Consider the following 27,750-nt stretch of genomic DNA (forward strand, 5'->3'; position numbering starts at 1 on the left):
CCCTTTCCTTCTGCGCGGAACAGGAAGTGAGAACAGCCAACTTCCGGTGGCCATTTTGGGAGAGGCGGAGAGGCGCCCGCAATAGGAAGAGAGAGGGCGGGGAGTGGAGAGGGACAGGTGAGGTCAACTTCCGGTGTTGAATTTAAAGGCGCCGTCCTGCCATCATCATCATCATCATCATTGCATTGTAGAGTTGCACGAAGCCACGGGGGTCATCCAGCCCAAGCCCTTGCATGGCAGGGGGGTGAACTAGTTGACCCTCGGGTGCCTTCCCACTCTTCTATGATTCCAATGCAGGAACCTTTTGCCCAAAGCAGAACTCGAACCCAAAACCCTGACATAGAAGACCATCGTGTTCTGCTGAATGAGCTATCCCAGCAGCAGCCATTAAGCAATAGGAGTTGCAGTAACATCTATTTATTTATTACCCCCACTGGGCTCAGGGAATGTATGCAGGCTGAGCGGGGAGGTCGCTGAGATACTTGGCTTGCCCATTCCTCCTGAGCGATGTGGGCATTTGGGGTTTGTGAGTTTAGAGAGAGAAGGCGGGTAAGAAATGGCATGATTAGAAATGCACAGGGTAGAGAAAGTGGATGGCGGAGAGTTTTCCTTCCTCTTTCATAATGCTGAAGCTCCGATCTGGACATCCATTGAATCTGAATGTTGGTCCAGTGGAACTCCCTCCCACACATAGCTGTCAACTTACAGATTTGAAAATAAGGGACCAGCAGCCAAAATAAGGGATTTTGCTTGGCTTAATGAGTTCCATAGGCCCTTCCCCACCTGAGAGGGAGGGAGAGAGACTCTCGCCCATGCCGCCTGCAAGCCTGGCATGAGGTGGTTGTGGCAGCGCTGTGGCCGCTGAAGCGCCGCCCTTCTGTGTTCCTCCCCCCTCAGGCTGCCTCAGCCACCACCGCCACTGCTGACACCTCCGGCTTCCCCTGGCAGCGCGGCGGAAGTCCCGCAAGAGAGGGGCTGCCTGCCTGCCCACTGCCCCCGTCTCCTCACGACGCGCCCCTGAGGGGGAAAAGGGAGAGACGGAGACGCGGCAGCTTGTGCGCATGCTTTCTCACGGCGGAGGACCCCGAGCCGCTGCTTCCCTCCCGAGCCGGGCGAGCATGAAACCCGGGAAATTGAAGGGACATCATCAGTCCGGGACAGCAGCGGGACACGGCGCTGGGATAAGGGAGTTTCCCGCCAAATAAGGGACGGTTGACAGCTGTGCTCCCACCGGAGACTGATGGCCACCAACTTGGTTGGCTTTCAAAGAGGATTGGACAAATTCACGGCTGAGGAGAGGGCTCTCCGTGGCTACTGACAATGGGGAAGGGGAAGGAGGGTTAGTATTTTATGTTTTTGGAGAAATAAAGGGTTGTTCTTTCTTTAGGGGTGGGGAGAAAATGTGGGGCTGGACTAGATGACCCTTGTGACCCCTTCCGACTTTTCAAGTCTATGATTCTCCGATTCCCTACTCCTGAGGTATATGATAAATCAAAGTATGCACACATATGCATGTCCACTGTCAGTTTTGCATGCAGCCACTAGGGGACAGGCTCGTCCCAGTCCATCTGGGCTCTGGAGGGGCCGGGTGCTGGGTGTGGCTGGCAAAGGCCAGGGTGGTGAGTGTGTTTTTCCAACACTGCTAACTGTTTTCACAGGAGTTTGAGGGCTGGCGGATGTTTCCCCTCGGTATTCATGCCGCACCATCCGCCAGCTGGAAGATACAGGCTCCCCACTGTTGCTTAAGTCAAGAGTAATCCCCGTGGCGTCAGAGTAATGCCAGCCACCCCTACAAAACCCACACACCCCTCAAAATGTGTGCTTTCTGTTTGCACCGAAGGAGAAACATGTGAAAGCTGCAACTAGTTACAGGGGACAACCAGATGTGTGCATTTTGCAGAAATGGAAGAGATTACTTGGACTTGCGATACCATAATGTATGGATTATTGCAATCTGACTCATCATCCATTCCTGGTCCAGAGAGGGAAGGAGACTCCAGACAGATTTTTATTTTATTTTATTTTTTGCAATATGGTGCAAGTTTCCTGAGGCCTTTCGTTATCTGGAACAGAATCTTGCTCCATCATAATTGCAGAGACCAGTTGGGTTGACTGCCAGACTAATAGTTTGGGACTGAAAGCTTGGAGACTTCAATGGAGGGACTTCTATATATCTTGCTGCACTGAGGGATAGGACTTAGTTTATCTTCTCTGCAGACTCACACATGGCTGTTTTATCCCTGTTTTATTTCAGTGTGCTCTTCGATCATCGATGCCTGCATATCTTCCAGTGTGCGGTCTCACAAATCCTGCAAAACTTAGAGGTTCCTTGGGAGGTGAAGTGTTTTGTTGGCAAAAGTCCTGATGTCACTTTTGAGATTTGCACAGCAGGCCTGTGTGCTTGTCCCGGCACCCTTCCGCAAGTCTGCTCGGCATATAAATAAATACAAGATCGCAAAGCCACTGTAAAAGTCCAGCACTCTTCACTCCAAGTGCAAATTACCCTAAACCCCGGGCTGGAATATGTTCCTCATTCCCGGGTTCTGCCGTATTATTTCGGCTAGAAGTGCGGAAGCTGGCATTCCCTGTGTCCCCTTCTCTCCCTCGGCCACAGACTTTCCATAGAAGTGCACGCACAAATGTACTTGGCTCCCTCCACAATTTTCTGACTCACCTTTATAATTCTGACTCACTCCTTTTCCCTGTTCCTGCCCCACCATCTGTTTTCCACTGACCCCTGAAATGCTCTGGGTCTCGGCTCTGACCTCGTTCGCACCCCTTTTCTATGCGTGGGTAGAACCCAGAGCAAGGGTTAGGAGCCGCTCGCTCTCGGTCTCCACTTCTGTTCCAAAATCAAAAGCAGTGACTTGGAAAAGCAGTCAGAGAAGCAGGAGACAGCAGGGAATGCAGGAGAGAAGGGAAATCCTTTATTAAGGGGGACCAAATGGTGTGCTGCAAAAAAGCAGATTTTCCTAAGCAGGTTGGATGACAACCATTCAGTTGGGGTTAAAGGTAAAGGCACCCCTGACCATTAGAAACGCCGTTTACCTTCCCGCCGGAGCGGTACCTATTTATCTACTTGCACTTTGATGTGCTTTTGAACTGCTAGGTTGGCAGGAGCAGGGACCGAGCAACGGGAGCTCACCCCGTCGGGATTCGAACCGCCAACCTTCTGATCGGCAAGTCCTAGGCTCTGTGGTTTAACCCACAGCGCCACCTGCGACCCGCACAGAAGCTGTAATCCACCTTTATCCCAGATATACTGTCCTTTTGAGACTTTGGAGAGACGTTTTCCTTTGAGACTTTTGTGAGACGTCTTCCTTTGAGAGACAGCTTGGCGTGTCAGCTTCGCCTTTGAGCCAGTGACAACAACTGGGCTCAACGTCTTCAGCCCTGACTGGGCCAAGCGAGCTGCGAAAGCACTTCCAGAGACCTTCCACTGCGGGAAGCAGGTCTAAGTGCAATGGACTCACAACTTGGAGCTGTGAGTACCAAACTCAGTTCCAAAGTCAGCGGAGCACAGCAGAGTATAAACTACACGAACAACGGCTCTGAAGCATAACTTCTTTCATTCTTTTACAGCTACTGCGAAACTAAAATAAACTACTAAAGACTATCGGAGATGCTGAACTGCATGAGTGTTACAGTTGCTTAAGCAGTCATCTTATCTCTATACAGATAACACTCAGACTCCTTTAGGCTGGAGCGGAAGAAGCGATGAGCAGATTCCGCCCCCTCCTTTCTGAAACATTGTCAGTAGATTCTTGCAATGGGAGGGGGGAAATATCCACATCCTCCCCCTTTTCATGCCAACCATTGCGTTCCTCGCTATTGATTGATTTGTTTGATTCTTTCTTTGACTCATACATATAACAACTTGCAGTTACTTGTATATTTTGTGAGATGTGTTGCATGATATATAACATCATTTTGAAGCGGCTTATTCATATATTTTGAAGGACATCATAACCGATTATATATTCACTAACAGTTATTAGCCAGCATGTTGCGTTTGCATTTTTGTAGATCTTTGGAAATTAGCTGGAATCAGCTGATAGTTGTTATTGGGGTTTAGGGTTCACTTTCATTTTTACTGTTCTGAATGTGGTGGAAGCATAAATTGTTTAATATTGATTGTAGGTAAAAAGGTAAAGGACCCCCAGACGGTTAAGTCTAATCAAAGGCGACTATGGGGTTGTGGCGCTCATCTCGCTTTTCAGGCCGAGGAAGCTGGCGTTTGTCCACAAACAGCTTTCCAGGTCATGTGGCCAGCAGGACTAAACCGCTTCTGGCACAAAGGAAAACTGTGACAGAAGCCAGACCACACGGAAATGCCGTTTACCTTCCTGCTGCAGCGGTATCTATTTATCTACTTGCACTGGCGTGCTTTCAAACTGCTAGGTAGACAGGAGCTGGGACAGAGCAATGGGAGCTCACCCCGTTGCGGAGATTCGAACCACCGACCTTCTGATCGGCAAGCCCATGAGGCTCAGTGGTTTTGATCACACTGTTGTTCTGGGGAAGCGACACAGTTAAAACTGTTCCACTGTATGTAAACCGTCTTAGGAGCTTGAGTTTGTTAGCTGACTGGTACATAAATAGTAGAAATATATTTATTAGAAACCTGAATAGTGGATTACGCCCCATCCCCTATTTTCCTGCGTGCTTATTGGTCATAAGGAGATTCAAATCCATGTTAGTATAAATAGCCTCTGACCTGGTCGCCTATGGCGAATACTGATCACTTCCAAGCAATCAGGCAGAGAAAATGGTGGTTCTGGGTGTGGGTGGGCCACAAATGATTAATAATGTGAGAGCAGATGGGTTGCAGAAATTTGTGAAGGCTCCTTATTTTTGCAGACTGATTTGCAGGGCTGGTGTGTGTGTGTGTGTGTGTGTGCGCGCGCGCGTGCGTAATAGCTCTTAAACATAACACTAGGCTTGTTTTTCGTGCATTTAAAATCCTTAATATCTGCTAGAGCCTTTAAATCCTGCTGTGAACCATGTCCACATCCCAATCCAAAAGAGCGCCGGTGATTAAATCATGCCACTTGCAGCGCTCCCGTAATGGTTGCATGCACACCATACATAAGGCATTTAAAGCATGCCCACAAAGAATCATGGGAACCATAGTTTGCCCACCACAGAACTACAATTCCCAGCACCCTTAACAAGCTGCCGTTCCTTATGTTCTTTTCCTGTGTGCGCTTTAAATTTATGTGCATGGCCAATGTGTGTGCAGGCCCTCGTTCCTGGTCCTCCCATTGGACATAGCGAAGAAGTGGTTGCCAGACACTGGCTGGTAACTGAGCTTGCAATTGCTGGCCTGGTAGCACTGCAATCTGGAGGGGCCCTCTTGGATTTGTGGAGCCACCACGGCAGGATTTTACGGCACCTATCCAGAGCCCCACTCAGCAGAATGAGCAGGAGGGCCCCTGAGCTCTGGGTGACGAGGTTATTAAGTCAATAAAGTCATGCAAACTATCGTCTGTAGAGCTGCCCCGTTCAATCGTCTTAAATTAGCAAACCGCACCCACTCTGCCCCCCAAAGTCGGGCAGGGGCTTTGCCCCAGCGCTACCCCCACCGTGGAATCTCCATGTACTGAGCCGTTTGGTACCGCCTGTTCTTTTTGGCACCCGAGAGAGGAATGTGAAAGTTTCCTTTGGCCAGGCGAGGAGTGTTCTGGCCGGGGCCCAGTGGGTGAGTCACAGGCTGGGGACACTTGCCATGCCCTGCCAAATGGAGTGAAAAAAGCTACGTGGGTCTCCAAAATTTCTTCCCTCCCCCATGGCTTTGTACGGGACAAGTCCTGCAGATCTCTGGTTTCTCTCAAGGAAGAGAATGGTGCACACATGATGGTTCCTCAAGGGTTGATGGGAACTGTAGCTCTGGGAGGGCTCCGCTACAGTTCCCAGGGTTCTTTGGGGCAACAGTGGAGGACTTGGGATTCTCAAATTTCAGCGGTGCCCTTTGCCTCTGCTCAGGGCTCTGTCCTCTCCGCCATGCTTTTTAACATCTATATGAAGCCGCTGGGAGAGATCATCAGGGGGTTTGGGCTGGGTGTTCATCAGTATGTGGATGATACCCAGCTCTACCTCTCTTTCAAATCAGAACCAGTGAAGGTGGTGAAGGTCCTGTGTGAGTGTCTGGAGGCGGGTGGGTGTGGAGGACTCCCTGGTCCTGAATGGGGTAACTGTGCCCCTGAAGGACCAGGTGTGCAGCCTGGGAGTCATTTTGGACTCACAGCTGTCCATGGAGGCGCAGTTAATTATGTGTCCAGGGCAGCTGTCTCCCAGCTCCATCTGGTGCGCAGGCTGAGACCCTACCTGCCCACAGACTGTCTCGCCAGAGTGGTGCATACTCTGGTTATCTCTTGCTTGGACTACTGCAACGCGCTCTACGTGGGGCTACCTTTGAAAGTGACCCAGAAACTACAACTAATCCAGAATGCGGCAGCTAGCCTGGTAACCGGGGGCAGCCGCCGAGACCATATAACCAGTCCTGAAAGACCTACATTGACTCCCAGTACGTTTCCGAGCACAATTCAAAGTGTTGGTGCTGACCTTTAAAGCCCTAAACGGCCTCAAAGGCCCAGTATACCTGAAGGAGCGTCTCCACCCCCATCGTTCAGCCCGGACACTGAGGTCCAGCTCCAAGGGCCTTCTGGCGGTTCCCTCCCTGCGAGAAGTGAGGTTACAGGGAACCAGGCAGAGGGCCTTCTCAGTAGTGGTGCCCACCCTGTGGAACACCCTCCCTTCAGATGTGAAGGAAATAAACAACTATCTGACTTTTAGAAGGCATCTGAAGGCAGCCCTGATTAGGGAAGCTTTTTAACGTCTGATGTTTTATCGTGTTTTTAATATTCTACTGAGAGCCGCCCAGAGTGGCTGGGGAAACCCAGCCAGATGGGCGGGGTATTATTATTATTATTATTATTATTGGCTCCTGGAACCCTCCCCAGGCCACAGCTGCCGCACCGTAGCATACAAACGTAAAAAACTGAATACCACACTGCTAAACTGTCACACCAATGTGAGGGAATAGCCATAAGCCCTATGCTAGACAGATATACACACACACACAGAGGCACACAGCACTAAGATCCCAGGAAAAGCAAGCCAAACTCTGGCTGGTAAATACAACATGTTTTATTTAGGCTGAAATGCTGTTACAGTGACAAAGGCACATTGCGGAAGCAGCAGGGGGTCCTCTGCACACCTGGGTCTCCCAAGGAAGTGGATCAAGACCAGCAGAGGGGGTCTCAGTGAAGACAGTTGGTTCCTTATATTTCCCCACCACCACCTGGAATCAAACTTCTTGCCTCGATCCTGAGGTTTGACGTGGAGCTGTCTGTCTTCCCTTTACATCCCAGGGGACGGGGCAGCTCTGCTGGTGCAAAATCCTGGGATGCAGATCAGCTTTTGCCTCTGCGGTAAAGTGATTGGGAATGACCTTGCAAATACAGGGGTGCTGGGAAAAGTCTGGAAGCAGAACAAACTGGGTGAAACGGTGTATATATACACACACATAAGGATAGTCATATTTTGAATAGGTGGCTTGCATCATCTATTCTGGGTGCAGAGTTTGGAGTCTTTGGTTGCAGATGTTGGCATTTTAAGCACAAAAGGGGTGACAGCCCTGCCTACAGGATGGGGAACCCACAGCTTCACCAGTGGGCTAAGGGGTTTTCTAAGAGCACTCTAGGGATCTGTTTGGTCATGTAAGTGCCAAACAACTTCCGCCAGAACCAGGCCATCTGAATGTCAGCAACACGCTCTCTGCTCCCTGTCTGTTTCACCCAATCCAGAAATCTCCAAAGTCAGCATCAAGTCACTCCTAAAGCAAACGGCAAGCAAACTCGGCAGATAAATGCTGCTGTTTCAATGTGAAATAATACGCCCATGGCTTCTGCAATAGTAACAATAAGGCTGAATGGAGCGAACGAACAAGCTGGAGTGTGCAGCTGGAATACAGTGAAAGAGGGAGGGATCTGAGCCCAGCAGGTATACATGAAGCAATGCAGATGGAATAAAAGTGACAGCTATTCCCTACACACAGTGCTCACACGAGAACAAACTTGACCTGAAACAGTGCTACTGCGAAAACACAGCTGGAGAGGCCGGGAAGCAGATTTGAACTCCACGACTACTGGCAAAAGTTTGTTGACAAAGTAATGCAATGAATGAACGGAATGCTGTTTGTGTCGCACCCAAAGGATGACATGCCAGCAAAGGATTTTCTGCCCAACAAAGAGCTACGCATCTGAGAACCTCTCGATTCTTTGGTGTACTTGTTTTAAAGCAAGTTGCTAGACCTCATGGATTTGGATAAATGGTTGGAAACTTCTCCAAGTTTCTTCGCCTCCTGATGTTCTTTCTCATCCCTCTAACATACAGTGGTACTTCGGGTTACAGATGCTTCGGGTTGCAAACTCCGCTAACCAGGAAGTGGTTGCTCCAGGTTAACAACTTTGCCCCAGGATAAGAACGGAAATCCTGCGCCAGCGGCGCAGTGGCAGTGGGAGGCCCCATTAGCGAAAGCATGCCTCAGGTTAAGAACCGTTTCAGGTTAAGAACGGGCCTCTGGAACGAATTAAGTTCTTAACCCGAGGTACCACTGTACTTCTTTTGAACTCCAATGATTTGGGAGGGAGGGAGAAAATCAATTAGCAGGAAGAAAAAGTATGGAAGCATATGAAAATATACATCATTAGAAACTTGCAGAGAAGACTAGTTATGTTGAAGCAATAGGTGGAATCAACATCTCCTCTGAACCTCATTCCCACAGAACCAACATCTTTCTCATAAGAACCACGTAAATTGTAAATAGCCCCCTCTAACCACTAATGATCATGCACATTCTGTGACATCACAGCAGCTTAGCCAAGGTACTTGAGGGGGCTCGCAGACAGCTGGCAGCCAATATTTAGGTCAAGGGGGGACAACCTTTCAATATCAGAACATCTACATGTTTAATTGCAGCACAGGAAAAACAACCCAGGAGCTCCGGCTCAAAGGTCAAAAGATTTGGATAACACTGCAGGGACAAGCATCCTTTTACAATTCCTGTAATAGTTGTAAAGATATTATAACGTTGAAGGGTTGCTCACCCATGGCGTAAGCTCTTCAGTGTGTGGCGCAATATATTCCAAAGACTGAATGTGCAAATCACGAATTTGCAACATGGAAAATGCACAGCCCTGCCAGGGAATGCTTCACAGTCCTCCGGAGAACCATTGTGGAGTTAGCTGCCCAAGCTGCTCTGCAGCACCTAAGAAAGAGGATGGGGAACTATGCACCCCCTACTTGTCTCTATGGCTGGTTCTCCGGTTTTAGTCCTACTGACTGAGACACAGAGGCTACGTCTACACGACAGGCTTGAACTGGTTTACCAGTCACTTCCTCTCCCCCTGGTAACAGCAGGTTTGCAACAGGATCTTTAAGGAGATAATTCTCAGCACCCTAAGCAAGTGACAACCCGCAGCGTCCTTTGCAGGGAAGCCAGGATAGTGGAAACCCCAACAACCCAAAGCAGGTATATGTTCATTATGACATGCTCCCGGGTCAAAAGGAGCATCTTGGAAGCATCAAGTGTGGGCAGAACACTGCTTTGGTCTTCTCAGCAAGGTCTGGGTGAGGTCTGGACAGAATTACGAAAGAGGGCCCTCGGATCAGAGCTAGCACCAAAGGGCAGGCTTCCTATCAGTTGCAGAAGAGATCCAGGGTGCTGCTTGGGTAGAAATCCAGCTATGATGCCTTGTAAGAGGGTGAGCCTAAGGCACAGTGTTAGGATAATAAAAATGCAAAACTTTGGCACTGCTAATGCACAGATTTGAGGACCAAGACAGAAAATTTTATTGCATGAAAGCAATTAATGCGCATGGTTTTCATTACATCAAAAGCAGCTGGTGGTGGTGGGGAAGTAGGCTGGAGGGGAGCACGATAAAAGGCTGAGGCTGGGGTGGGTGGGGCTGCTCAGGCTTCCCAATGGATGGAATTTACACAAGAGCCTTGTGGCACCTTAAAGGTAAAGGGACCCCTGACCATTAGGTCCAGTCGTGGCCGACTCTGGGGTTGCGGCGCTCATCTCCCTTTACTGGCTGAGGGAGCAGGTGTACAGCATGTGGCCAGCATGACTAAGCCGCTTCTGGCGAACCAGAGCAGCGCACAGAAATGCTGTTTACCTTCCCGCCAGAGTGGTACCTATTTATCTACTTGCACTTTGATGTGCTTTCGAACTGCTAGGTTGGCAGGAGCAGGGACCGAGCAACGGGAGCTCACCCGTCATTCGAACTGCTGACCTTCTGATCGGCAAGTCCTAGGCTCTGTGGTTTAACCCACAGCGCCACCCGCGTCCCTTAGAGACTCACAAATTCATGATTCCAGAAAGGCTTGTGCCATAACAACATTAGTTGGTCTTAAAGTGTGGTGCAATATTCTGCCTTTGCTTTTGGTGCGACAGATGGGTAACTCAGACAGCCCTCTCAAAATCGCAACACAAACCCCCCGTGCTATGTTAATTGCGTAATTGCAGCCATCGCCAACCTGGTGCCCTCCGGATGTTTTGGACGACAACTCCCACCAGGCCAAGCCAGCGCAGTTGTTTTGCAAGCAACTTCCCCCAATATAAATAAGTCTTGTGTGTTAATTTCAGCAATATATGCATTTCTAAGCAGCGTCTCTGCTAACACATTCATCTTTTTATTTGGCTATAGAACAGAAAAGTGCAAATTTCAAGGGGTGGCTGCGTTTTCGGTTTGCATATTGTTTTGGGGCCTGCGGATTAGGTAGGTAAGTTCATCTTTAAGTGCAAGCTGAAGCAGATTGCTCCCCGATTCCTAACTTCAGGTGCCTTAGTCCAATGTAAGCCTCAAGCCATACACTTCCCATCTGGACATCAGCCCTTGTTCAGCTTTCTCAACCACCTCACCCTTGCAAATGGATGGAGATCTTCTGGGCTGTGAGGTCAACCCAGGCCCCTACCTGGCCTTTGGCCAGTAGAAAAAGCACGATGTTTGGAGGAAGCTAAATCCCAGGAGGCCTTGGGGAGTGGCCTCCAGCAGTATTCAGGCCTAGGAATGGAGGCTATTTCAGTAGTCAGCACAAACAGGCAGCCAGAGCAATTGGGGGGTGGTTTCTCAAAAGCCAGCAGAGGCTTTTGAGGAGTGGATGGGACGGCAGCAACTTCCTCACCGTGTCGCAGGCCTCTGTAGGGAACGACCCTGCTTGAGCCCAGAGAAGGCTCCAAGGCATTTGGTTTTCTGAGACAGAGAAAACAGAGCGGCAGCCTCCCCCAGGCATGACAAAATGTTTAACGACAAACGGAGCAAATGACAACGCCTTTCAGTGGTACCCACCCGGAATCTGGCCTGTGAACGTGAAGGCCAGGTTTCCGCCTCTTGCCTACCGGTAGGGCCGGCTCTGGCTTGAACCCAGCAAATGTGGGCTGAAGCAGAGCTTGCTAAGAGGATCAGAAGAGTCCTGCTGGATCAGATCAGTGGGCCATCTTGGGTTCACAGTGGCCAATCGGGTGCCAATTTGGGAGGTGGCAACAGCCATAATGGCTGATGGGGATGGACGGTGTTATCATCCATGAATCTGTCTACTCCTCTTTTAAAGCCACCCAGGTTGGTGGCCATCGCCACCTCTTTTGTTCCTGTGTAGGAGCTTCCAGTCCATATCCCCATAATACCCCATAACACTTGGGAAGGGGCTCCTAATAAGCTCTTGGTTCTGCCAACGTCTTCCTAGAAGGTGGGGCGGTTGGGGGAAATGCCTGTTGCATTGAGGCGAGCGCTCTTAATCCCGTCTCCAGGTGGAAGACGCTTTTGCCTCCCTGGTCTGCAAGGAGGGCCATCTCAAAGGCTGGATTTGAAAGGCCGCCACCTCAAACATTCTCTGCCACCCAGGGGGCATGGTGCCAGGAGGCACTTCCAACATCTGCTGGTCTCCTGCTGGCCCAACTCTCCTTGCTTTCCCTGAGGGATCTGCACATTCCAGGCAGGCTCTCTCTGTGAAGGGCACCCCTCCAATGGGAAGTAAGGGAGTTCTTTTAACTTGGTTTATCTATCTAGCCCATGGTTTCTACTTTGACTTCCCAAGCCAACAAAACACCCAAGGCATAATTTTCACTTGCGAGGATGGAAAAGAATCCCAGGCAAAGCTCTCTTCTTCCACCAACACTACCTGTGAAATGACAAGCCCCATCCATTTCTTTAGCCTCACCTGGAAATGCCGGGGACCTTCTGCATGCAAAGCGGGTTCCTTACCACTGAGCTATAGCCCTTCCCTAGAGGGTCCTGTACTCTGCATTTAAGGGTTGCTAGGTGAGCATTCATTCTGTGAACCTTGCTCAAAAAAGTGGACACTGTAGTTGAACCAAGCTTACTGATGGCAGGGTCAATGAATACTCTCTCCCTGATTTCTTTAAAGGCTTCCTGGTCAGGTTTGCACGTGGACCTGAGTGTGGACTGATGTTTCTGTCCTTTTCCTTGCCGGTCTTCCTTCACCCCTGCCTCACGTCTCCCCCCACCCTGACTGATGGAGTCCGGCAAGGAGTAATGGCGGCAGCAACCGCCACCAAGGAAACCTTCGACCGTCGCTGTCCATAAGGCCCTGCCGGAATAATGTCCCCGAGCAGCCTTGAGGTGTCCAGCTAGGGAAGTTCAATGTAGAGAAGGATTCTAATGGAACCAGAGGAATGAGAAGGGCACACATTGAAGTCTGAGCTGGCAACAAGGCCAAGACCCAGTGAAAAAAGGTCAGGATTCTTGGGTCAAGGTTCTCTTCGTTTGCGAGCGGCAAGAGAACAGTCCGAAGCTGGTGCCAAGAAAGCAGGTAGCTCAAGTGTGAGATAACTATTGCCGCATTGCTGTAGGAAGCCCTTTTTTTGAGAAAGGAAGACCTCCTGGGAAAGTCTGGCACGTGTGAGGGCCAACGGCCACTGGCCCAACTAGGCCTGGGAGAAGGAAGTGGAAACCTGGATTATGATACCAACTGAAGTAGTTGAAACGATGCTTGGAAGACTAAGGCCTACGTGAGGAACTGAAGCCTGCTGGAGCGGACTGGAACTTTTCTAGTTTTCTTTCGAGTCCAGTAGGGACGAAGAAGAAGGCAGAAGTGGTGACTGGCTTGAAGGAGGGAGCAGGAAGCGGGATCTGCCATGCTGTGCGAGAACGAGGCTTTCACGAGGGCTTTGAGCCAGATAAGGGTGGAAAATGAAAAGTCGGAGCCAAACCAAGGCCTACTGGAGCAGTTCAAGCCTTGGCGTAGGAATGGAGGCCAGCTTGGGGAGATTCCTTACTCTGCCGACCCCTTCTGCCGACGCTTGGAGGGCGGCACAAGGTGGCGGGGCAGGTCGGAGGGCAGGCCGTGGCCCTCCAGCTTGACCTCAATGAGGTGGCTGGCAAGAGCAAACTCCTCGTCATCCAGCATGCCGTCGCGGTCGACGTCGCTGAGCTTCCAGATCTTGCCGAGGACGGAGTTGGGCAGCTTGGTGGTGACCATCCAATTCTTGGCTTTGGTGCCGCTCAGCTTGCCGTCCATAGGGGACAGGTTGTAGAAGATCTCGTCGTATTTGGGCTTGTCCTTGGTCACCACCCACTCGTCGTCGTCCATGCCCTCGTAGGCCCCCTCGGTCGCTCCTTCGATGAAGGGGCCGTTGCGGGTGCCGTCGAAGGCACCGCCGTGGACAATCTGCTCGGGGACCTCCACCTCCTCCTGGCGCAGAAGGGGCATCAGCTTGGCAATGTCCAGCGTCAGCAGCTCGTCCAAAGCATCCACCATGCGCGGCTTCAGCCCGTGGAATTTGGTGAAGTCGTGCACCATGAGCATCTCCTAGAAAGAATTGGGAGAGGAGGAAGTGGCATAGCTTATGGGACTAGCCCTGTGGCACTCCTGCCTGCTTGAACTAAAATACAATGCTGTATCCTATGTACATTAAGTGATGCTGAACCACCCGAAGCTGGGTGACAGGAGCGAGCCAGCAGTAAATCACACTGAGCAAGTCGGAGTTAAAGGTAAAGGGACCCCTGACCATCAGGTCCAGTCGTGGCTGACTCTGGAGTTGCGGCGCTCATCTCGCTTTATTGACTGAGGGAGCCAGCATACAGCTTCCGGGTCATGTGGCCAGCATGACTAAGCCGCTTCTGGCAAACCAGAGCAGCGCACGGAAACGCCGTTTACCTTCCCGCCGGAGCGGTACCTATTTATTTACTTGCACTTTGATGTGCTTTCGAACTGCTAGGTTGGCAGGAGCAGGGACCCAGCAACGGGAGCTCACCCTGTCAGCGGGGATTCAAACTGCTGACCTTCTGATCAGCAAGTCCTAGGCTCTGTGGTTTAAACCACAGCGCCACCTGTGTCCCTTAAGTCGGAGTTAACTATTAGCAAAAACAGGATCAGGAGTGCCAGTAGGTCTCCAGTAGGTCTTGTTCACATGAAGCAGTTGCTGAGAGTGAAGGCGTTCTCACAGCTGCCTAAGTCCCCTCCTCTCCAGGGCTTTCCCCAAGCAATCTGAGACTGTGCCTGCATGAAGCTAACTTCTCCTCTGCCCTCTTCATGCCTCTTCTGGTTCTGGGAGACCAGGAGGGGAACTTGTTTCAGGAGGAGGGGGAGACCCCCTGGCTTCTTCAACAGCCTGACACATCTCTGCCTCTCCAGCCTCTGCTTCTGCCTCTGATTCTGGACTGCTCTCTGCCACAGCCTCTTCCCGCTCACTAAACCCTGTTACCTCTTCAGCTCCCCACACTTCCTCTTCCCTGTCTTCTCCCTCTGGCCGCTCATTGTCACCCCCTGGCTCTGAGCCTTCTTCCCCTGGGGGCTCCCCAGCTGGTGCCTCCCTCCCCTTCTCTGCATCCAAGCAGCCCATGACACTAGGGGAGGATCCTGCCTGCACACCACCAGCTACATTGGAAGGGACACAGATTCCTTACCCCTGACCTTGAGGTGAGGACCATGGCAAAAAAAGTAAAGGAGATGGGATCTGGTACAGTACAGGGAAACCTTTGTTGTTTTGCCTATCATGGCTGCTTCAGATGAGTGCGATGGGAGACAAGGAAACTGCCCTCACCTGCATCTTGTTGCAGTCAGGGAAATCGCCCGGTGAGATGTGATGCTCAAGTTGGATCTTGGCGAAGATGACGGGCAGCTTGGCGATCAGCGCTTTCTTCTTGTTGTCCTTGCCAAAAACGGATGGCATCTCTCTCTTCAGGTGGCTGATGATGTGAGCATGAACCTGGGTGGACCGAAGCAGCAGCTTATGAAGATTGGCTCTCAAGAGCAGCACGTGTGTCTGTCAGGCCACATTCACACCATGCCTTCAAAGGCCTCAAGCCCTGTTTACCTGAAGAAGTGTCTCCAACCCCATTGCTCAGCCTGGACACTGAGGTCTGGCTCCGAGGGCCTTCTGGCGGTTCCCTCACTGCGAGAAGTGAAGTTACACGGAACCAGGCACATGGCCTTCTCAGTAGTGGCACCCACCCCATGGAACGCCCTCCCGTCAGATGTCGAGGAGATAAACAGCTACACAACTTTCTGGAGACATCTGAAGGCAGCCTGTATCGGGAAATTTTTAATATCTAATGTCTGGCTGTGTTTTTACATTGTGTTGGAAGCTGCCCAGAGTGGCTGGGGCAATGCAGTCAGATGGTCAGGCTATAAGTAATAAATAATAATAATAATAATAATAATAATAATATGAATGCATTGGATACTGCCCATCAAAATTTATGGGAGCTGTGGCTATTTTGATGGGTCTGCTCTGACTAATCTTGGATACAACCCCCCTGTTCAGGATGAAAGTTAAGATATCGGCTACTTTTAAAATGAGGCTGCATTTTAAATTGCATTTTTAACCTGTATTTTAAATTGTCCCCCCCCCCATTATGTTTTTACTGTGATTTTATTGGTGTTAGCCACCCTGAGCCCGGCTCTGGCCGGGGAGGGCGGGGTATAAATAAAAAATATTATTATTATTATTATTATTATTATTATTATTATTATTATTATTATTATTATGTGCTGAGGGAGTATCTTGTAGCTTTTTTCTGTTCCTTCTTTCTTCGGTATCTTTCTTTTCTTTATTTCCTGTGGATTAGTTTGGGTTTTCCTCCCCTATTGTAATGTGAAAACTTCAATATATTCCCCCCCCCCAAAAAAGATACACTCCCTCGCCCCCTGCTCCTTGCTCGCCACTGGTTGCAAGGCTGGACCAAGCTTTTTGGCCACCTGAGGCTAAGATAGCGCTGCCTCCTATTCCATGCTCAAAAGCTGATCAAGCTGGCAGGAGGAGGTTCCTTCAGCACTGATGACAAGAACCTGTCCTCCACCACACCTGAGGGTTGTAGGCTGGCTTAGGGCAAGCAGGTCAGGCTTTGCAGCACACACCTAGCGACTGCCCTCCAACATTGTTTAGCTGTGCACACACACACTGGCACCTGCCGCCTTACTCTGACGAACGGTAGGACCAGCCCTGAGTGGCTGAGCTGTCGTGATATCATGGAATGTTCGCAGGCCCTCCAAGTGGGGAGCATGGAGACAAGCAAAAGGTTAAGTGACGTCAGAGCATTTCGGTGCTGAAGAAAGAGAAGGAGGATGCAGAAAGAAGTCAAGGCAGTAGGTGGGGAAAGAAAGACGTGCCGAAGCAGATATCCTGGACTTGTGCTAGGCAGGGTGTTCTTTCCAGGAAAAGGTGTTTTTACAGGGCCAGGAAGCTTGAGGTGGTAGAAGTCACCGACAACTTTTGAATGCTACCTTCAGGCTTCCAACAAAAGCATCACCAGCTTTCCCCAACTTGGTGCACACGAAAACTGATCGTGTTCCTTCCAGGACTTGAGCGATGCAGCACTGAAGAAGATTCTAGCATTTGAGAGCAGCCTAAAGCAGGCTTTGCAGTTCTGGACTTCTGGCTAGAAGATGGATTCCCTGAGGTCGCTTCCCCAACCACCAGCTGGATTTATGGCTCAGGACTTTCCTGTGCAAAGCAGCGCAGCTCATTGTCTGGAGAATAAGGAAATCTCCGCGTCGTTGGCTTGGCTCATCAACCCTTGAGGTGGCAGCCAAGCTGAAGCGGCTGACGTCTGGGGCGTGAGAAGGCTCAGAAGCCCAGGCAAGACAGGATGCAGGGGTTGCGGGAGAGAGATGAGCAGAGGAAACGTCCCCAAAGGGAGCCAGGAGCCAGGTTATAAATCCTGTCCTGCGCCTCTGATCAGAAATGGATAAAGTGAGGGTCCTTTCTAACTGTGCATCCTTGATGATTTGTGCTAGTGATGTTTGGAAGTGAAGTGAAAGCTGGACTATAAAGAAGGCTGATTGCCGAAGAATTGATGCTTTTGAATTCTGGTGCTGGAGGAGACTCTTGAGAGTCCCATGGACTGCAAGAAGATCAAACCTATCCATTCTGAAGGAAATCAGCCCTGAGTGCTCACTGGAAGGATAGATCCTGAAGCTGAGGCTCCAAGACTTTGGCCACCTCATGAGAAGAGAAGACTCCCTGGAAAAGACCCTGATGCTGGGAAAGATGGAGGGCACAAGGAGAAGGGGACGACAGAGGACGAGATGGTTGGACAGTGTTCTCGAAGCTACCAGCATGAGTTTGACCAAGCTGCGGGAGGCAGTGGAAGACAGGAGTGCCTGGCGTGCTCTGGTCCATGGGGTCACGAAGAGTCGGACACGACTAAACGACTAAACAACAACAACAACAATGATTTGTGCTCACGGTGGTGTGAGAGGGCAGTTATAACATCATCCCATTTCAATGCTATTTCAGCCTTCGATCTTTAGCGAGAAAAGTCCCACATTGCAGGGGGTTGGACTAAATGACCCTCATGGCCCTTTCCAGCCCCACAATTCTTTGAAATCTGTTGACTGAGCATTCATCCTGATTTATTTTGCGGGGAAGGGATTTTAATAGCTGCAGATGCACCGCAAAGTTAAAGCACATGGGATCTCCTGCAAAGAATATCGGGCCCTACAATTCTCAGCACCCTGGTATGCCCCGAGGAGGACCTCAAGGTCCACAAATAACAACACTTTGGAGGTCCTGAGTCTCAAGGAGGTTAGATTGGTCTCAACTAGGGCCGGGGCCTTTTCAGTACTGGCCCCGACTTGGTGGAACACTCTGTCACAAGAGACCAGGGCCCTGCGGGATTTGACATCTTTCCGCAGGGCTTGCAAGATGGAGCTGTTCCGCCTGGCCTTCGGCTTGCACTCACTCTGACCCCTTATATGGGATTTGGTATATAAATTTTCCCTTGGCTTTTTTTGCTGGCCCATGTAGGACCAGCATGGAGAGCTGGCTCGGGTGAATATCTGATGTTTCCTCCCTTTATGGTCTTGATTTATGGGCTACTACAAAAATGAGGTTGCATTTTAAGCTGTATTTTAAGCCGTATTTTAATTAACTGGCTTTTTTCTTTTTTCTATTATGTTGTATTGTAATTTATATTTGGTGTTAGCCACCCTGAGCCCAGCCCTGGCCAGGGAGGGCGGGATAAGGTAAAGGAAAAGGGACCCCTGACCATTAGGTCCAGTTGTGACCAACTCTGGGGTTGTGGCGCTCATCTCGCTTTATTGGCCGAGGGAGCGGGTGTACAGCTTCTGCGTCATGTGGCCAGCATGACTAAGCCGCTTCTGGCGAACCAGAGCAGCGCACGGAAATGCCATTTACCTTCCCGCCAGAGCAGTACCTATTTATCTACTTGCACTTTGATGTGCTTTCGAACTGCTAGGTTGGCAGGAGCAGGGACCGAGCAACGGGAGCTCACCCCGTCGCGGGGATTCAAACCGCCGACCTTCTGATCGGCAAGTCCTAGGCTCTGTGGTTTAACCCACAGCGCCACCCGCGTCCCATTATTATTATTATTATTATTATTATTATTATTATTATTATTAATGAACTACACTTCCCAGAATTCTTTTTTTTGGGGGGGGGGGAGTCATGCTCTAAAGGCACAGTGAGTACATTGGGTCAAAGCAAGCGCTATTGTTCCACGCTTCTCTCCTTGCCAAAAGTCTGATTTTTAGTGGGAAGGTTTGCTGCTCAGGAGCCCCAAATCAGCTTCAATCGTGCAGCCTGAATTTGCCAGCACGTGACTGAACCCCCACCCTGAAATAAGGGCTGCCTGGACGTGTCCTCAGTCCTCACTCAACTCCAGGGTTGGTGTGCCTGACACTGGAGAAAAATTCGCTGCAGAGGCCTTGACGTCCTTCCTTGTACAGCCACCCAGCTGTTTTTTGTGGGTTTGTGTTATTTTCTTTTTCCAAAGCCAGGAGGAAATTGCCACTGGAGGGCCCTTGTAATACAAACCCATCCTTACAGGTGACAGGAAAAGATAAGGCTGAGAAATCTGGGGGCGAAAACAGAAGCTTCCTGAACTTTTGGGTAACTGCTAGCTCATTTTCTGGGCAACTGAACTGAAGAACCTTGTAAATAATTTGCAAATCTCTCTCTCTCTCTCTCTCTCTCTCTCTCTCTGTGTGTGTGTGTGTGTGTGTGAGAGAGAGAGAGAGAGAGAGAGAGAGAGAGAGAGAGAGAAATGGAGGAGCCGGCAGAAGGAGTGATACCTCCTTGCTACTGGAATAGATTGGCTAGATTGGCTAGAATTAATCTCTGCAGTGTTTTCTAAGGGCAAATCACGGCAGCGGCTTCCCATATTTCCAAGTCACATCAATCACACTATACACCGAAAGCATGTGACTTCCCTCAAAGAATCCTGGGAGCTGTAGTATAGCCGCTCAGAACTATAATTCCCAGCCCCCTTAACAAACTATGGCTCCTGGGATTCGCTGGAGGAAGCCATGACTGTTGAAATGCTATAAGAGCGCTTTAAATGCACAGTGTGGACGTGACCTAAGTCAGCTATGTATGCCGGCAGAGGGGGACATTAAGGAGCTGAAACCTGGGCCGGCCCTGTCGTTGGACAAGGTGAGGCAAACCACTCTAGGTGGCAGATTTGGGGAGGCCATTTAAGCAAGCAGCAAGCAGCCAATTATCCAGGGCCAAAGGAGATGTGATTATGTGGCCTCTCGTCCCTCCAAATCTTCCGCTGGCCGGAGGTGCCCATCCAAAACATTATTCTAAGATGTGGTGATGCTGTCAGATGAGGATCCCACACAGTACTGTGTAAGTTATTACAGTGGTAAAAGGTAAAGGTAAAGGTACCCCTGCCCGTACGGGCCAGTCTTGACAGACAACAGGGTTGTGCGCCCATCTCACTCACTTCCGGGTCACGTGGCCAGCGTGACAAAGCTGCATCTGGCGAGCCAGCGCAGCACACGGAAATGCCGTTTACCTTCCCGCCAGTAAGCAGTCCCTATTTATCTACTTGCACCCGGGGGTGCTTTCAAACTGCTAGGTTGGCAGGCGCTGGGACCGAGCAACGGGAGCGCACCCCGCCGCAGGGATTCGAACCGCCGACCTTTCGATCGGCAAGCCCTAGGCGCTGAGGCTCTTACTCACAGCGCCACCCGCGTCCCACATTACAGTGGTACCTCAGGTTAAGTACTTAATTCGTTCTGGAGGTCCGTACTTAACCTGAAACTGTTCTTAACCTGAAGCACCACTTTAGCTAACAGGGCCTCCTGCTGCTGCCGCGCCACCGCAGCACGATTTCTGTTCTCATCCTGAAGCAAAGTTTTTAACCTGAAGCACTATTTCTGGGTTAGCGGAGTCTGTAACCTGAAGCGTATGTAACCCGAGGTACCACTGTATTATAATATGAAAATTAGGGATGTTAACCAGTTAAGAATTAAGTAATTTAGTAAGGGCAATTACACACACACACACACACACACACACACACACACACACATTAGTTTTTACAGATAATTTCCAAAAATCATATAACATACATTCTTATCTTATACAATGTTTTGGACTTCCATCAACTCCTTCACTAATAATTCTTATCATGGTTTTCTCTGCAATATTTCCCATAATCCTCCTTACAAAACTTCTTGCAATCCTACTAGCGTAATCTGTTGATTACAATGGCTTTTCAAATAATTCATATATTCAGTCCTCTGAGAATCTCTGGTCCGGCAGGTAGGGGCACTTACCGGGTCTATACACAGCCTTCAGGTGTTCAAAGTGCTTCCCGAGTATCACAGAAACATAGACTCATAGAATTGTAGAGTTGGAAGGCACCCCAAAGGTCATCTAGTCCAACCCCCTGCAATGCAGGAATCAGCCTTCCCCAACCAGGCGCCCTGCATTTTGGACTTACCATGTTGGCTGGGGCTGATGGGAGTTGGAATCCAACACCCGTCCCCTCACCATCCTTACAATAGTGGTTTGTTGCTGTTGCTGTTTCCTTTCAAAGGCCGTGTTCCCTTGGAATTAATCTGTTGGCGACTGCACGCCGGCGGTGGATAGTGACAGAACGTAAGTGGACTAGGCTGTGTCTAAAACTGGATGCGGACAGCACCCAAACCAGAAAAAGTGGGTCGCCCCTTCCCTCTCTATCTTGGCAATGGTAGGGCGGAAGGCAGGGATTCCAACAGCAGTTGGAGTCAGTGCCAGCGACAGGCAGAAGCAGCCGATTCTAGATTGGTACCCATCTTCTCTGCCAATTTCTACAGAAACTGAGGAGGGAGAAGATGACAGGCTGCGCTACTCTCTGGATTGGTCAAAAGCAAGAGGGCAGAGAGGTGTGGGGCTGGCTGCAGGCAGGCTGAGGTTGGTAGGGCAGTGTCCCTCACACCCTCATAGAGCAGCCTCCAGGGACTCAGACCCATGCCTAGCTTGCTAAACGACTGTCTTTCTGATGGGTCAGAAAATAGCTACTGCTGTTTGTGAGAAGTGGGAGCCAGGATTCGATCTATGGCTAGGACGGATCTTTGGGCGAGGCCAGGCTGCTCTACCCATCTCCGCTACTCTGCGTACGCAGAGCAGCAGGCCTGAGAGGAGAGAAACGAGGCAGCGTCATTCATCTAATTAAGACGGCGGAAGATGCCACCTCATCAGGAACGTGCTTAACGAGGAAACCAGAGCAAAACACAGAGGGAAGCGTTGGGAAATAGGAAAGGGGTGGTCGAGCCCATAAACACATTGTACCCTGAAGCACAATGCGGGCTTCCTCTGCGGGGACGGGGCCATTGTTCAGAGGGGGAGGCGCAATAAAGTCCCTTCCCAATTGCTCGGGAGAACAGGAAAAGCAGCAATTAAAAACTGGGCGTCGGGACAAGCCGCGGTCTCCTGCGACGGAGAAAAAGGGGAATGGGGGTGGTTTAGTGGAAGGGCAAGTGTGATCGTATTACTTAAGGTCAATCCTTTCAAAAAGGAAAAGCGGTGTAGTTGGAGGCAGCGGAAGGAGGGCGCTTGTAGGATGAAGCACGGCATGGGAGTCCATCCTCAGTATGGGTGAAGAGAAGTTCAGTAACGCATCTGGTGCATTAGCCAGATGGGTAAAGCCTGCCATTGCATGTCCTCTCCCCACAACCCCATTAAAACTCCGTATTTTCTCACTGTGTAGAGCATCAGCCAAGCCCTTCCTTCAGTCACAAACATGTCTGCAACGCTGGAATATCCTTCCATTCAATAATGCTTGCCATCTCCACCTAGCTGTGGTTGCGATGGGAAATTACCACACTAGCCAACAGTTCTGCAGTCATTAATATAGTGGTACCTTGGGTTAAGGACGCGAGTGGCACTGTGGGTTAAACCACAGAGCCTAGGACTTGCCGATCAGAAGGTTGGAGGTTCGAATCCCCGCGACGGGGTGAGCTCCCGTTGCTCGGTCCCTGCTCCTGCCAACCTAGCAGTTCGAAAGCACGTCAAAGTGCAAGTAGATAAATAGGTACCGCTCCGGCGGGAAGGTAAACAGCATTTCCGGGTGCTGCTCTGGTTTGCCAGAATTGGCTTAGTCATGCTGGCCAAATGACCCGGAAACTGTACGCCGGCTCCCTCGGCCAATAAAGCGAGATGAGCGCCGCAACCCCAGAGTCGGTCACGACTGGACCTAATGGTCAGGGGTCCCTTTACCTTTTACCTCGGGTTAAGTAATTAATTCGTTCCGTTGGTCCATCCTTAACCTGAAATTGTTCTTAACCTGAAGCACCACTTTAGCTAATGGGGCCTCCTGCTGCCGCTGCACCGCCAGAGCACAATTTCTGTTCTCATCCTGAAGCAAAGTTCTTAATCTGAGGTACTATTTCTGGGTTAGCGGAGTCTGTAACCTGAAGCGTATGTAACCTGAGGTACTACTGTATTCCTTCTCTCTCTCTCTCTCTCTCTCTCTCTCTCTCACACACACACACACACTGGGCTGTTCGGATGGGATAATAACTGCTCTTCCTTCAGTCCGCACCTCAGTGGAACACTTTAAGTATAACCTCCCTTGTGCCATTTATTCACACAACACACCCATATCACGGTCAACGTGAAGTTCTCTCAGTGGGCAATTCCTGTTCTCCTTTCCAATCCCATTTCAATGCGACTGTATCCTACAGGTGACTACAACAGAATTCCCACCCCAGCTCCGTTGCTGCACCTACCCCCATTGCAATGGGACATTTCTCCTGGCGGGAGCGCATGCCGCATTCTCCTGTTGGAGAAGATCCCTGCCTGCAACAGATCTCCCTTTGGGATCATTCGCCTTTCACAACCCAGCAAAACCATCTCAAGACACAATGCCTATTTGCCCTCCAATTCCATTGCAAAGGAATGTTCCACCGCCAGCCAAGGATGTTTTGCAACAGAGCATTCACAGCTGCAATGGAGTGTCCCTGAAATGGACAGAGGCCGCACTTCCCTTCCTCCTAATGGAACTGGTCCACAGGGCATCTCAAACTGGGGTCCGTGGACCACCAGTGGCCTGTGAGCATCATTCAGGTGGTCTGGAGTGGGCCTGCAAAAATACAATTAAAAATCCTACAACATCTAGCGCAGTGCGTGATACGTGCTACAAAAGGCAGGCAAATTCATAAGTGTCCGCCAAGACCAGGGGTCAGCAAACTTTTTCAGCAGGGGGCCGATCCACGGTCCCTCAGACCTTGTGGGGGGCCGGACTAGGTTTTTTTTGGGGGGGAATGAGTGAATTTCTATGCCCCACACATAACCCAGAGATGCTTTTTAAATAAAAGGACACATTCTACTCATGTAAAAACACGCTGATTCCCGGACTCTCCGCGGACTGGATTTAGAAGGCGATTGGGCCAGATCTGGTCCCTAGGCCTTAGTTTGCCTACCCATGGCCAAGACCCTCAGCGATTTTCAAGCACTCTGGTGGACAAGGGCGGTTTGGGAACCATCAGAACAGAACATTTTCTTACTGTCATTGACCAACAGCTTATTGTCATTGACCAACCACAGTGGTACCTCGGGTTAAGTACTTAATTCGTTCCGGAGGTCTGTACTTAACCTGAAACTGTTCTTAACCTGAAGCACCACTTTAGCTAATGGGGCCTCCTGCTGCTGCCGCACCGCCGGAGCACAATTTCTGTTCTCATCCTGAAGCGAAGTTCTTAACCTGAAGCAATATTTCTGGGTTAGCAGGGTCTGTAACCTGAAGTGTATGTAACCTGAAGCGTATGTAACCCGAGGTACCACTGTACTGGGTAATAGAATCATAGAGTTGGAAGGAACCCAGAGGTTCTAAACCCCTACAATGAAGGAATCTCAACGAAAGCATCCCTGACAGAGGGCCATCCAACCTCTCCTCAAAAACCTTCAAGGAAGGAGAGTCCACCACCTTCCAAGGAAGTCCGTTCCACTGTCCTAACACTTCTTACTGGCTGAAAGTTCTTGTCATGGGTCAGGAGTCAGCTTCACCTGCTGAACAGCAGCCTGAAGGAGAAGAAGGAGGAATGATGCCACCTGCAGCTGATCAGCCTTCAAGAACAGGAGAAGGCACTGATGAGAACCAGCTGGTTTCAGCCTGCTTAAGCAGAGCTCTCAGCAGTAGTCAGATACTGGAAACAATGCCTGTGGTTCCCGGCCCTGCCTTGCTGTTTCCTGCTCTCCATCTAGACCCTTGTCTCTGTGATCATCTGGATTCCCTGACCTCTGGGTCCCCTGACTTCATATGTGGATTCTGCTCTCAGGCAAGTGTTACTTGGAGCTCCTATCCCCTTCTAGATCAGCATCAGGACCCGAACAGGGCTATGACAGCTCTTCCTGATGTTTAGTCAGAACCTCCTTTCTCATAACTTGACACCCATCGCAATGCATTACCTGCGGCAGGGGGTGGGAAACGTGTGTGCCTTCAGATGTTGTCATATTACAACTCCCATCACCTTTGATGACTGCTGGGAGCTGGAGTCCAAGAACATCTGGAGGGCCACAGGTTTCCCCAGCCCTGATCTACCGAACATCTCCTTGTTGTCCTAGGGTATTCTTCTCCTTAGCCACCGCTGAGACCTTCCCTGTCTACCTTGTGGCCGCCCAAATACTCACCCTGACCAGACGGGCTCTCTTGACCAAATCGTTAAGCTTCCTCAGGGCAGAATTCCGGGGCAGGTTCTGGATGTCCGTGAACAAGTCCTGCTCCTCGAGCTCAAATAACCGTCGGTTATCGGAGATCATCAGGGGCTCCGACCAGAAGGACCCGATGTAGACACGCAGCACCTCGGGCGTGTTGAACACTTTGCCCAGCGACCACATGAGGGCGCCGTAGACCCGCATCAGCTGCTGCGTCTCCACCATGTCGGCCTTGTTCAGGACCACCCGGATCTTGTCCTCGTTGCCCTTGAGGGCCCGGATGGCCTCCGAGAACTCGTCTGAGATCTCCAGCTTGTGGGCGTCAAAGAGGAGGATGATGAGGTCCACGCGCTCGGCAAACCACTGCAACACCGCCGGGAAGTCGTAGCCTGCGGAGGAGAAGAGAGAGCCTTGCGGAATAATGTGGGATGTGAAACACAGAGCAGTCAAGTACAACATCCCTAGAGTGGACATAAAAAGGGGATGTCTGGACCAGCCAGTCGGAACTTCCTGTTTCCTCCTAGGCTGGGACAGACTTCCTCTACATGTGACCAGAGGTGGGCGTGGCCTCACCTGTGCAGGTAACTAAAGCATAGGACTGGCCGCCATCTCTCTCTCTGACTATATTCATCAAAGAAGCAACATCAACTTAGCCTAAGATGCTCTCTTGGCTTCCAGCCAAGAGAGGTCAAAGGGACTATCTCTTTATGGGATAGATTCCAGGTATATTACTTTTGTAACTTAAGTCTGCCTTCTGGGATCCATCTGTAAACAGAATGTTAGTGAGTAAACTCTTTTAATACTTTTATAGAAGACTGTGTCGTGTCTATTTCTTTTATGAGGGACTAAAGGGGAAATTACCAGGTAACTCATTTTAGAGGCTTTAGCGTGCCTCAGCAAACGCATCCTCTGTGCAAGTTTAAAAAGGGGAATGTTACTCTGCTAAATTGTTGAACTTGTTAACACAAGTTGGAAAGGATATAATTAAACAATATATCCTCTCCTGCATCCCTGAACATTCGCACAAATAAGAGGTTATTTTGCACACACACACACACCCCCCGCAAAGTGGCATCTTGGCTCACTTTCAGGGAAAGAAGCAGCTTAACAGCGGTTGCTGCCATTTTTATTTTTAAAATTTTATTTATGCTTTTCAGGTTTATACATTTCACTGATTTTACAATCATTTTAACATTTCAAAACTCAACTTTCTTCCCCCTCTTTCTGCAGTTCTTTAAATTTATTTTTAGTATTTTCTGCATATCCAAATTAACTTAATTTGCTCATTCATCTGCTTTAAATATATAGGTACTCTTATCAAACTACAGGTTAATACAATAATCTTGCCAATGTTCTTATCCATTTACAATTTATCTGTAAATATTCAATCAACCGTTTCCATTCTTTAATAAAAAGTTTGTTATCTTGATTTCTTATTCTTCCGGTTGCCATTTCTGCATATTCCATAAGTTTTTGTATGCATTCTTCCTTTGCTGGGACTTCTGCTTCTTTCCATGGGTGAGTAACGTTCTTGCCACAGTAGTAGCATACATAAATAAATTTCAATACAATTTTGGTAGTTCTGTCCCTATAATTCCCCAAAGGGTTGCTGCCATTTTTGAAGCTTCAGCTGCGTACAGACTGTGCCTTTAAGGCACATGACTATCCCAAAGAATTATGGGAATGGTAGTTTGCCCCTCAACAGAACAATTCCCAGGACCCTTAATAAACTAGTTCCCAGAATTCTTTGGGGGAAGCCATGTCCTCTAAATGTGCATGGAATGTGCTTTAGATCTATGGTGTGGATCTGCATCTTGCCAGACCAGTGGCTGTAGTCTTACTACCGTCTGCAAAATAGCTGGCTGTGGATTTGATAGGAGTCTTTTTGCACTCTACCCAGAGCTGCCGGGTATCAAATCTGGGGCCCCTCTGTTTTTTTCCTTTGCTCTTTGTCTCCGCTGTTAATAAAGCTTCTTAATTTAGAAGCTAGGGCTTGACTGTAAACATTAAGACATCTCAAGGATTTTTGCGTTGTGTGCCAAACTGCTGTTTCGTACTACAGTATGGAATGGGTTGAACTCACTCAGTGGCAAGTCCTGGGGAGTTAGCTGGTGTTTTCTACCACCACAGACAGAAAGCTGCCAGTCTTGTTGCCCTTGGTCAAGACCCTAAAAGGCAAGGATAGCCAATGTAGCGCCTTCCATATGCTTTGGACTACAGCTCCCATGATCCCTGACCATTCCTCATGCTGGCTGGGGCTGATGGGATTTGGAGTCTAACACCACCGCCATGTTGGCTGCCCCTGATCTAAAGTGAACAGAGGGGTAATGTCA

General features: G+C 49.8%; 1 protein-coding gene across 1 annotated transcript in view; it reads right to left on the reverse strand.

The window, feature by feature from the left end:
- Positions 1-7,131: 7,131 nt before the first annotated feature.
- Positions 7,132-27,750, reverse strand: part of EHD2 (EH domain containing 2) — a 51,133-nt gene continuing 30,514 nt past the window's right edge. The window contains exons 3-5 of the mRNA XM_083515901.1: positions 25,394-25,806; positions 15,071-15,235; positions 7,132-13,836 (exon numbers count right to left, since the gene is read on the reverse strand). Coding sequence (XP_083372027.1) covers positions 13,300-13,836; positions 15,071-15,235; positions 25,394-25,806 — 1,115 coding nt within the window. The 3' untranslated portion in view covers positions 7,132-13,299. The remainder of the gene's footprint in view (positions 13,837-15,070; positions 15,236-25,393; positions 25,807-27,750) is intronic.

Source organism: Podarcis liolepis (genome assembly GCF_965112155.1).
Source record: "Podarcis liolepis genome assembly, chromosome: 7".
In the NCBI taxonomy this organism is placed as follows: Eukaryota; Metazoa; Chordata; class Lepidosauria; order Squamata; family Lacertidae; genus Podarcis; species Podarcis liolepis.